The sequence below is a fragment of the Lucilia cuprina genome, chromosome 6 (genome assembly GCF_022045245.1).
Source record: "Lucilia cuprina isolate Lc7/37 chromosome 6, ASM2204524v1, whole genome shotgun sequence".
Lineage (NCBI taxonomy): Eukaryota > Metazoa > Arthropoda > Insecta > Diptera > Calliphoridae > Lucilia > Lucilia cuprina.
Genome location: NC_060954.1, coordinates 9,904,770 through 9,916,626, shown reverse-complemented (window position 1 = coordinate 9,916,626; position 11,857 = coordinate 9,904,770). Strand labels below are relative to the sequence as shown.

Here is an 11,857-nt window from a genome sequence, read left to right as displayed (position 1 = left end):
CTGAACTAGAACTGAACTAGAACTGAACTAGAACTGAACTAGAACTGAACTAGAACTGAACTAGAACTGAACTAGAACTGAACTGAACTGGAACTGAACTAGAACTGATTTAGAACTGAACTAAAACTGAACTAGAAATGAATTAAAACTGAACTGGTATTGAACTAGAACTGAACTAGAACTGAACTGTAACTGTACTAGAACTGAATTAGAAATGAACTAAAACTGATCTGAACTGAACTAGAACTGAACTAGAACTGAACTAGAACTGAATTAGAACTGAACTAGAACTGAACTAGAACTGAACTAGAACTGAACTAGAACTGAACTAGAACTGAACTAGAACTGAACTAGAACTGAACTGGAACTGAACTAATATTGAACTAGAACTGAACTAGAACTAGTTCATAATGTACTTTCATTGAGTCCCATATTATAATATTTCACTGTATGCTTTCCAAAAAAAATAATGAAGTGTTCGAACTTCAACATTTCCGAAGGAGCCATAAAGTTGGTTTTCGTGGTTTTTGTGGTTTTCATTTTCAAATTTCTTTAAAAATTTATACCGAAATTAAACAACAAACATGTTATTATTTCTTTTAAAATAATATTTTTATCTTTTAAATCTTATGCAACCTAAACTTCTGCTAAAGAAATTTTTTTTAAGAAAAGATGAAAATGTTATTACATCATTTACTCTTGCACAGAATCTTTAATGTTTGAGACATAAGGATGTGACAATGATGTTCAATGTATTTCATATCATATTCATACTGCTGCTAGAGCTGATGTTGTCTATGACAGCAGTTGAAACTCAAGAAATTTTTGTTCAAAAATAAGTTTAAAATTTCATACTTTTGACAATAATGAAATAAGTATTTTATTATTTGAAATGAAACTGAAGTGTCAAAAGTTGTTAAAGCTAAGAAATAAATTTCTTATTTTTAATGGCAATATTGGTAGAAATTGACACGTGCTGAAAGTATTTTTTTTAGGTTATCACATTTTTTTCTATGTTTATGGAAGAGAAAACATTAAATTTGTTGGAAATATTGATTGATTAGAGTTTAAATTTTGAAATACTCTTAGAATTAGAAAATCCGCGAAAGTTGCAAATATAGATAATATAGAATAAGAAACAAAGACTGGCGCATATGTACCAATATAGTCCTAACTATATAATAGTCAAAAGCCTGGAAGACTATAGACGAGTCTGTCGTCTGAACTATATAATAGTCAATAGTCTGGACAAAAGAATTCTCCTTAGTGTAGACTATAGTCTTAGTGTAGTCTATAGTCAAGACTATAGAATAGTCTATAGGCAGGACTACAGAATAGTCTAAAGTCAGGACTATAAAAGAGTCTTTAGTCTGGACTATAGATGAGTCTATAGTCTGGACTATAGAAGAGTCTATAGTCTGGACTATAGAATAGCCTATAGTCTGGACTATAGAAGAGTCTACAGTCTGGACTATAGAAGAGTCTATAGTCTGGACTATAGAAGAGTCTACTGTCTGGAATATAGAAGAGTCTACTGTCTGGATTATAGAGTAATTCATTGTCTTCACTATAGAATGGTCTATATTCTGGACTAGCGAATAGTCTATAGTCTGCACTATAGAATGGTGTATAGTCTGAACTATATAATAGTCTATATTCTGGACTATAGAATAGTTTATAGTCTGGACTATATAATAGTCTATATTCTAAACTATATAATAGTCTATAGTCTGGACTATAGAATAGTCTATAGTTTGGACTATAGAATAGTCTATAGTCCGGGCAATAGAATAGTCTATAGTCAGAACTATAGAGTAGTCTATAGTCTGGACTATAGAATAGTCTATAGTCTGGGCTATAGAATAGTCTATAGTCTGGACTATAGAATGATCTAAAGTCTAGACTATAGAATAGCCTATAGTTTGGACTTCAGAATAGTCTATAGTCTGGACTATAGAATAGTCTATAGTCTTGACTATAGAATAGTCTATATTCTTGACTATAGAATAGTCTATAGTCTGGACTATAGAATAGTTTATACTCTGGACTATAGAATAGTCTATAGTCTGGACTATAGAATAGTCTATAGTCTGGACTATAGAATAGTCTATAGTCTGGACTATAGAATAGTCTATAGTCTGGACTATAGAATAGTCTATAGTCTGGACTATAGAATAGTCTATAGTCTGGACTATAGAATAGTCTATAGTCTGGACTAAAGAATAGTCTATAATCTGGACTATAAATAGTCTATAATCTGGACTATAAATAGTCTATAGTCCGAACTAAAGAATAGTCTACAGTCTGGACTAAAGAATAGTCTACAGTCTGGACTACGGAATAGTCTATAGTCTGGACTAAAGAATAGTCTATAGTCTGGACTATAGAATAGTCTGTAGTCTGGACTATAGAATAGTCTATTATCCGGACTATAGAATAGTCTATTATCAGGACTATAGAATAATCTATAATCTGGACTATAGAATAGTCTATAGTCTGGACTGTATAATAGACTATAGACTTGTGTATAGAAAAGTTTGCAGTCTGGTCTCTTACCTAATGCTTGTCTCAAAACTTACCTGTATAGGACGACTAAAACCTTTACTCAAATGTTTTGGAATGCCCAAAGTGTAACTGTGACTAAAGCCCACTTCGGAACTAAGCAGATATTCATGAAATTTATTTGGATAGAATTCAATATTGTGATAATTATTGTAGATTTCCTCCTGCGAAGAAAAAATAGACAAAGATTAGTTATAAAAGAAACTTTCTATAATTTCAAAGTAATAACTACCGTTAAGTTCTTCTTTTTCTTATAACTGGCCCAATTTTGTGCCTCCAATATCAATTTACCACCCGGTCTCAATTGATTAAACATCCGCTTAAAGGCCAACTTTAGACCGGCATCACCGAAATTTAAATGAATCCATTTGGTAATGGACAAACACAAAATGAGATCATACTGTTGGGTATCATTGGCCAGCAGTGATTCATCTTTTAGCACATAATTCGTTTGACGAAAGAAGACATTGTGGGGAAAATCATTTTTCGCTTTGGACTGATTAGGCTTATGCGTTGATGTTGAGTGTGTGGTATTGGCCTTGTGACTGGTCGTTGAGGTGGCCGGATGACCGGGTGTGCTGCGGGTAGTGGTGGATGTTGAAGCAGGTGATTGAGATTCAATATTTTGGGGACTAGTAGAGGCTTTGTTGGAAGTGTAATTGGTGACTGAGGAGTGTGGTGGGGTGGTGATATCTGTTATGCCACCATAAGTGAGTGGGAATGATATAGGAAAGAAATCGGAGGCATCAACATTGCAATTCTCCTGTTGCAAATACAAGTGATGATGATGATGGTGGTGGTGATGATGATGCAGCAGATGATAGTGCAGTAAATGATGTTGGAATTGTTGCCAATTTTCATAGTGATTGCCATGACCGTGACCATGATGGTGATGATGATTGTTGTGGGCTTGTTGTTGTGTATGCTGCTGCTGTTGTTGTTGCAGTTGTTTTTTCTTTTTACGTCGTCTACGTCCCTTCTTTTGCTTAACATCACTCATATTATTTGTATTGTCCATGATGTCTGTTGCATCCATTAACTCTTTCTTTAACATCTCCTGTGGTATACGTACATACATGGCCAAATTGCGTCTTGCTCTCGCAATCAATTCCTTGTCTATGTCTATACCCAAAATAGATTTAGGAGCCAGCTTTCTAGCCACCGTTATAGTCATGTGACCCACATTACAGCCTATATCCAAAATATCCTTGTTCTTAAATAACTCTGGATACTGTAAGAACACCTGCAAACGTATGTCCATGAATTCGTTGAGATGCCTAAGGCCAGCATAACGATCATAGTTGCCATAACGATACTGTTTGCCATCGGCTGGGAATTTGGGTAGAGATTTTATGGAAACACTAGAAGAAATCATTTCCTTTTTAACTTTTTCCGCTAAAATTAAAGCATTTTTGGTATCGACAGCTTCGCTGGTTAGTTCGCTTGTGGTCTCTGGCTCGGCGGCTGTGGTCGTGGAAGTGGCTACAGAGGCAGTACTTAAAGGGCTGTCCAACAGAACACCAGTTTCTGCGAATATTTCCACTTTCGGTAATTCGGGTGTATCATCACGCGGTATTTCTAGAAAATTATAATATTTTTATTTTAAAAAAATGTTCTAAACTTTTTATTTAACTTAAACTTACCTTCGACTAGCTGTTTGTTTGCTTCCTCTATGGGACTTAGATCTGTTAGGACACTTTCACTAATCGAAGTAGAACGACGTTGAGATTTTCTTGCTCCGGTAGCGGTTGTTCGTGGTGGACGCTTCCAAGCACCTGGCTGTGGCACCACTGGGCTAACAATTTTGTCCATGGAATCCATGCGAAAATATTTCTGAAAATTTTAATAGAACAAATTTGATTAATAATTCTAGCTTAAAGTCTATAGTCTAATCTGTAGTCTAATCTATAGGATAGTCTATAGTCTAGTCAATAGACTAGTATATAGTCTAGACCATACTCTTGTCTATTGTGCTGTCTATTATCTATTGTCTATTCTATTGTATAGTCTATAGACAAGTCTATAGTCTCGTCTATAGTCTAGTCTATGGTCTATAATCTAGTCTATAGTCTAGTCTATAGTCTAGTCTATAGTCTAGTCTATAGTCTAGTCTATAGTCTAGTCTATAGTCTAGTCTATAGTCTAGTCTATAGTCTAGTCTATAGTCTAGTCTATAGTCTAGTCTATAGTCTAGTCTATAGTCTAGTCTATAGTCTGGTCTATAGTCTAGTCTATAGTCTAGTCTATAGTCTAGTCTATAGTCTAGTCTATAGTCTAGTCTATAGTCTAGTCTATAGTCTAGTCTATAGTCTAGTCTATAGTCTAGTCTATAGTCTAGTCTATAGTCTAGTCTATAGTCTAGTCTATAGTCTAGTCTATAGTCTAGTCTATAGTCTAGTCTATAGTCTAGTCTATAGTCTAGTCTATAGTCTAGTCTATAGTCTAGTCTATAGTCTAGTCTATAGTCTAGTCTATAGTCTAGTCTATAGTCTAGTCTATAGTCTAGTCTATAGTCTAGTCTATAGTCTAGTCTATAGTCTAGTCTATAGTCTAGTCTATAGTCTAGTCTATAGTCTAGTCTATAGTCTAGTCTATAGTCTAGTCTATAGTCTAGTCTATAGTCTAGTCTACAGTCTAGTATATGTTCTAGTCTATAGTCTAATGTATAGTCTAGTCTATAGCCTAGTCTATAGTCTAGTCTATAGTCTAGTCTATAGTCTATTCTATACTCTAGTCTATAGTCTAGTCTATAGTCTAGTCTATAGTCTAGTAAATAGTCTAGTCTATAGTCTAATCTATAGTCTAGTCTATAGTCTAGTCTATAGTCTAGTCTATAGTCTAGTCTATAGTCTAGTCTATAGTCTAGTCTATAGTCTAGTCTATAGTCTAGTCTATAGTCTAGTCTATAGTCTAGTCTATAGTCTAGTCTATAGTCTAGTCTATAGTCTAGTCTATAGTCTAGTCTATAGTCTAGTCTATAGTCTAGTCTATAGTCTAGTCTATAGTCTAGTCTATAGTCTAGTCTATAGTCTAGTCTATAGTCTAGTCTATAGTCTAGTCTATAGTCTAGTCTATAGTCTAGTCTATAGTCTAGTCTATAGTCTAGTCTATAGTCTAGTCTATAGTCTAGTCTTTAGTCTTGTCTATAGTCTAGTCTATAGTCTAGTATATAGTCTAGTCTAAAGTCTAGTCTGTAGTCTAGTCCATAGTCTAGTCTATAGTATAGTCTATAGTCTAGTCTATAGTCTAGTCTATAGTATAGTCTATAGTCTAGTCTATAGTCTAGTCTATAGTATAGTCTATAGTCTAGTCTATAATATAGTCTAGTCTATAGTCTAGTCTAGTCTATAGTCTAGTCTATAGTCTAGTCTAGTCTATAGTCTAGTCTATAGTCTAGCCTATAGTCTAGTCTATAGCCTAGTCTATAGTCTAGTCTATAGTCTAGTCTATAGTCTAGTCTATAGTCTAGTATATAGTCTAGTCTATAGTCTATTCTATAGCCAAGTCTATAGTCTATTCTATAGCCAAGTCTATAGTCTATAATCAGTCTGTAGTCTAGTCTATAGTCCAGTCTATAGTCTAATGTATAGTCTATTCTAATGTCAAGTCTATAGTCTTGTCTATAGTCTAGTCAATAGTTTAGTCTATAGTCTTGTCTATAGTCTAGTCAATAGTTTAGTCTATAGTCTAGTCTATAGTCTAGTCTATAGTCTAGTCTATAGTCTAGTCTATAGTCTAGTCTATAGTCTAGTCTATAGTCTAGTCTATAGTCTAGTCTAATCTATAGTCTAGTCTATAGTTTAGTCTATAGTCTAGTCCATAGTCTAGCCTATAGTGTAGTCTCTAGTCTAGTCTTTAGTCTAGTCTATAATCTTCAGGTAGATTTAGTTTCAATTTTTGTGTCCACCTAAAACACTGTTCGTGTTTACTCTACTCACCTTTCCTTTTTGAGAATTGCTCTCACTTATTTTACGTTTTCTACCACCGCCACCAACAGCACTTATAACCGAACTACCACATGATGTGGCACTAGCACTACCACCACTACAACTTGTGGTGGATACTAAATCCAAGCGTAAATCACGGCATGCGCGTTCTCTAGCCACAGCTACATCTGAGAGTACAGCAGTAGCAGCAGCAGACGAAGCAGCAGTATTAATGTTATTATTGTTGTTGCTGTTAGAATTAGAACTCAACTCAACAGTACTGGTAATTTCCTGTTTTTCTTGTAGTTCCTGAAGTTGTTGTGCTGGTAATGCAGGAATAGGAAGATTTTGTATAGTTTGTTGATCTGTTACTTTGATTTTATTACAATTGTCTTCGGTGGCAGTGTTGGTTGTGGCAGCATGGGCAACAGAGCTAGTTGTTACGGAAGCAGCATTAGCTGTTGTATTAACATTGGTGGCCATATTAGAGGCAATAGAATTATTTATGTTTTCAGTTATTGAGAGTTTTTCCTGTGGTGAATGTAACTCATTTTCTGTTAGCTCTTCATCATCACTACCCGCCGAATTGGCGGAGATAAGGGAATCTTGTCTGTGGCAAATATTTTCCACATCCATTGAGACGCCCTTTTCAGTACTTAAGGTGTTGCTTAAGAGATTAGTTGTGGGTTCATCCAATGAATCGATGGTGGTAATAGTGCTGGTGGTAGAATTTAAAGAATCGTAACGACGTCTTTTGGGTTTACGATTTTTACGATGTCTATGCTTGTGCGATTTAGTTTGTCCACCACGTAGTCCCAGGGCTAGAGAGGCTTGCAGGCTAAGGCCCCGCTTCATGGGTGAAGTTAATTGTTTTTCATATTCCATAGAATCTACTGGATCCAATAAATGTAGGGGATCATGTATATTAGGTGGTATAATGACTTCCACTTTGGGTGGTGTGGTTATGGGTGATTGCCGTGGTGTGGTGACCGGCGTATTATTGTTGGAGGAGGCGTTTGATGCCTCATTTTGCAAAGAGCTTAGATTTAAGGGATCTGAGATATTACCGCCTAGTAGAAATTTCGTGGGCGGTATAAAATTGCCCTTACGTGGTCTTTTGTCCGGCAAAAAGAATTTGGAACGTAAGCAGCAAATATGTAGAGCTGAGGCCGCACTGGAAGCGGTGGAATTATTGGCTGAACTGGTGTCTTTGGTATTGTGCGAGGGACAACCATTAATGTGGCAGCATGTTAGATTTGTGGTCGAAACAGCTCCGGCATTACCGGCTCCAGGACCCACCGAGCCCAAAGTATTGTGAGCTGAGCCGGCACATAAAATATGATGATGATTACCACTCAAACCACCACCACCACCACTAGAGCGGTGTGGTGGCAAAGGTTTTTTATGCATGGGCTGTTGATTTTGCTTGCAATGACCATGGCCATAACCTAATTTCTCTGAAGCCATGGCCGATAAAGCTAATGGTGGAAAACCAATACCACCAGCGCCTTGACCACCGGCTGACATACGTAAGTCAATGTTATTAAGGGTATTGGAAGAAGCACCATGCTGTTGATTATGATAATGATGGTGAGCATGATGAGGATGTTGGTGGTGATGATGATGGTGGTAATGACCTCCTACTTGATTTTTAAGATTTTGTATATTTTCTAAATCGGCTTTTGATGTGGCTGATAGATTTGTTTTCGTTGTTTCATTTTCATTATCTGGGCCATCATTTAGTATTGTTGTTGCTGTTGTTGCCGCCGCTGTTGCGGTTAAAACATTTGCTGGTGCAGCTGCTGTTGTTGCCGTTGTAGGATTCGTCGAGGAGGTGGAGGAGGATGAAGATATTGTTTTCTTGGCTAGGGCGCTGTTGTTTGTGATGTTGCTGCTATTGTTTTGTTTGGCTGTTCTATGTTGACGTTTATTCCAACATTTATTCTTTTTATTATTATTTAGACTAGAACTGGCTGCACTGGCTGTTGTGTTAGCCGTACTATTATTGTTGCTGCCAGCCGCTGATGTTTTCTTATGTTTAACAAATTGTTGTGGTGCACGAAATTGATGTTGTTGCTGCTGGGATTTTAATTTATTTGTTGCCGTGGGCATTGGTGTTGTTGTAGCATGTTTAACAATAATTGTTGTGGCTACATTTGTTGTTGCTGTTGCACTATCCATCATATGTTGAATATTTTGATTTTCATTATTTAATGTTTTATTTTTATTAACCGTTTCGATTAAAATTGTACCGGTTGTTTGACAATCACCAGGACTATCAAATTTCTTTAAAGTTTCCATTATTGTTTTTCAATATTTATAATGGCATTGATTCGCATAGCATTTAATATCTGGAGAAATATGATTTATTTAAAATCTTTTCCTTTTTATAGACAGAACTTTCTAAAAATTAAGAAAAAAATTAATTAATGAGTTGTAAATATTAAATACTTTTAAAACTAGACTCAACATATAGTCCAAACTAAAGACTAAACTATTAACTTGATTACAGAGTAAAGTATTGCCTATACAATTGTCAAAATTGTCCAGACTATAGACTATTCTATAGTCCAGACTATAGACTATTCTATAGTCCAGACTATAGACTATTCTTTAGTCCAGATTACAGACTATTTTATAGTCCAGACTATAGACTATTCTACGATCCAGACTATAGACTATTCTATAGTCCAGACTATAGACTATTCAATAGTCCAGATTATAGACTATTTTATAGTCCAGACTATAGACTGTTCTATAGTCCAGACTATAGACTATTCTATAGCCCAGACTATAGACTATTCTATAGTCCTGACTATAGACTATTCAATAGCCCAGATTGTAGACTATTTTATAGTACAGACTATAGACTATTCTATAGTCCAGACTATAGACTATTCTATAGTCTAGTATATAGACTATTCTATAGTCCAGTCTATAGACTATTCTATAGTCCAGACTATAAACTATTCTATAGTCCAGACTATAGACTATTCTATAGTCCAGAGTATAATATAGTTCAGACTATAGACTATTCTATAGTCCAGACTATAGACTGTTCTACAGTAAAGACTATAGACCAGTCTATAGACAATTCTATAGTCCAGACTATAAACTATTCTATAGTTCAGACTATAGACTATTCTATAGTCCAGACTATAGACTATTCTACAGTCCAGACTATAGACTATTCTACAGTCTAGTATATAGACTATTATATAGTCCAGTCTATAGACTATTCTATAGTCGAGACTATAAACTATTCTATACTCCAGACTATAGACTATTCTATAGTCAAGACTATAATATAGTTCAGACTATAGACTATTCTATAGTCCAGACTATAGACTATTCTACAATCCAGACTATAGACTACTCTATAGTCCAGTCTATAGTCTATTCTATAGTCCAGTCTATATACTACTCTATAGTCCAGACTATAAACTATTCTATAGTCCAGACTATAGACTATTCTATAGTCCAGACTATAAACTATTCTATAGTCCAGACTATAGACTATTCTATAGTCCCTTCTATAGACTATTCTTTAGTTCAGACTATAAACTATTTTATAGTCAACTATTCTATAGTCCAGACTAGAGACTATTCTATAGTCCAGACTATATACTATTCTATAGTCCAGACTATAGACTAATCTATAGTCCATTCTATAGACTATTCTTTAGTCCAGACTATAAACTATTCTATAGTCCAGACTAGAGACTATTCTATAGTCTAGACTATAGACTATACTATAGTGCAGACAATAGCCTATTATATAGTCCAGACTATAAACTATTCTCTAGTCCAGATTATAGACTATTCTATAGTCCAGTCTATAGAATATTCTATAGTCCAGACTATAGACTATTTTATAGTCCGAACTATAGACTATTCTATAGTCCACACTATAGACTATTCTACTGTATACTATTTACCTAACAATAATCCACTATATACAGTAAAATGTAGTATTGGCTAGGGCCTAGTCTATAGACAAAACTATAGTCCAAATTATAATCTGTAAATCTATAATTATTGTTTTACTTGAATAATTTCCCACTTGTCAATTTTCTTTTAAATCATTTATCAAAATTGATTTATGTGTTTTCTTTTCCACTTACTTCTTTTTTTATTTTCTAGTTATTTGTTGATTCATTCACTTTGTTTTCAAAAAAGTTTTATTTGTTTATTTTTTCTATTGCTTTCTTTAAAAGCAAATTCTTTTATTCATATTTTATAAACCTTTATTTTAATATTTATTTGTTTTTAACACTTTTTTAAGTTATTTTCACTTTGGTGTTTGAAAATATTGTAACTTTTCCATATTATTTCATTTAAACTTTTATGTGGTAAGCGATTTTTTTCACTTTAACTTTCCATTAATAAACATTTCCTCTTTATTTATTTATTCTTGGGCAAAACGTATCCTCCTGTCAAGCAGGTATAACAGAAGGATGGGCTTACATGGGGAAAAAAACTCCTCGTGGCAGAAACACAGTCATCTAGAATGAAAGAAAAAACAAGCAAGAAAATTCAATATATTACATTGTATATTATTTATAAAAACACAATCTTCTTTAAACTTTAACAATAATTTAAATAATAAAATAGCTGCTTGTAATGTTTTTTAAACATGCATACGAAAATTAACACAAAAGAGAAGAAAAAAGAAATAAAAACATTTTAAAAGAAGGTTGTTGTTTGTATTTTTAAATTAAAATCAATATTTTGTAAAGAAAATCTTTGATTTGAATAACAAAATTATATATACACCAGACTCTAGATCCATCTTTAGCCTAATTTGCTATTCTAAAGTCCAGACTATAGACTATTCTATAGTCCAGACTATAGACTATTCTATAGTCCAGACTATAGACTATTCTATAGTCCAGACTATAGACTATTCTATAGTCCAGACTACAGACTATTCTATAGTCCAGACTATAGACTATTCTATAATCCAGACTATAGACTATTCTATAGTCCAGACTATAGACTATTCTATAGTCCAGACTATAGACTATTCTATAGTCCAGACTATAGACTATTCTTTAGTCCAGACTGTAGACTATTCTATAGTCCAGACTATAGACTATTCTGAAGTCCAAACTATAGGCTATTCTATAGTCTAGACTTTAGATTATTCTATAGTCCAGACTATAGATTATTCTATAGTCCAGAGTATAGACTATTCTATAGTCCAGACTATAGACTATTCTATAGTCCAGACTATAGACTATTCTATAGTCCAGACTATGGACTATTCTATAGTCCTGACTATAGACTATTCTATAGTCCAGACTATAGACTATTCTATAGTCCAGACTATAGACTATTCTATAGTCCAGACTATAGACTATTCTATA

At 34.2% G+C, this 11,857-nt stretch overlaps 1 protein-coding gene across 2 annotated transcripts; it reads right to left on the bottom strand.

Moving 5' to 3' along the window:
* Positions 1–2,544: 2,544 nt before the first annotated feature.
* On the bottom strand, positions 2,545–10,672 carry LOC111688164 (7SK snRNA methylphosphate capping enzyme bin3). 2 transcript variants are annotated; one of them, XM_046954644.1, is made up of 5 exons: positions 10,613–10,672; positions 6,501–8,891; positions 4,206–4,395; positions 2,795–4,140; positions 2,545–2,726 (listed from the first exon to the last, which is right to left on the bottom strand). In XM_046954644.1, exons 2-5 carry the CDS (start codon positions 8,787–8,789, stop codon positions 2,553–2,555), a joined length of 3,999 nt encoding a protein of 1,332 aa, XP_046810600.1. In that variant the 5' UTR covers positions 8,790–8,891; positions 10,613–10,672; the 3' UTR covers positions 2,545–2,552. The 2 variants fall into 2 exon arrangements, with proteins under 2 accessions (XP_046810600.1, XP_046810601.1); XM_046954645.1 differs by having other exon boundaries at positions 6,501–8,839; positions 10,613–10,670.
* Between the last annotated feature and the right edge of the window lie 1,185 nt (positions 10,673–11,857).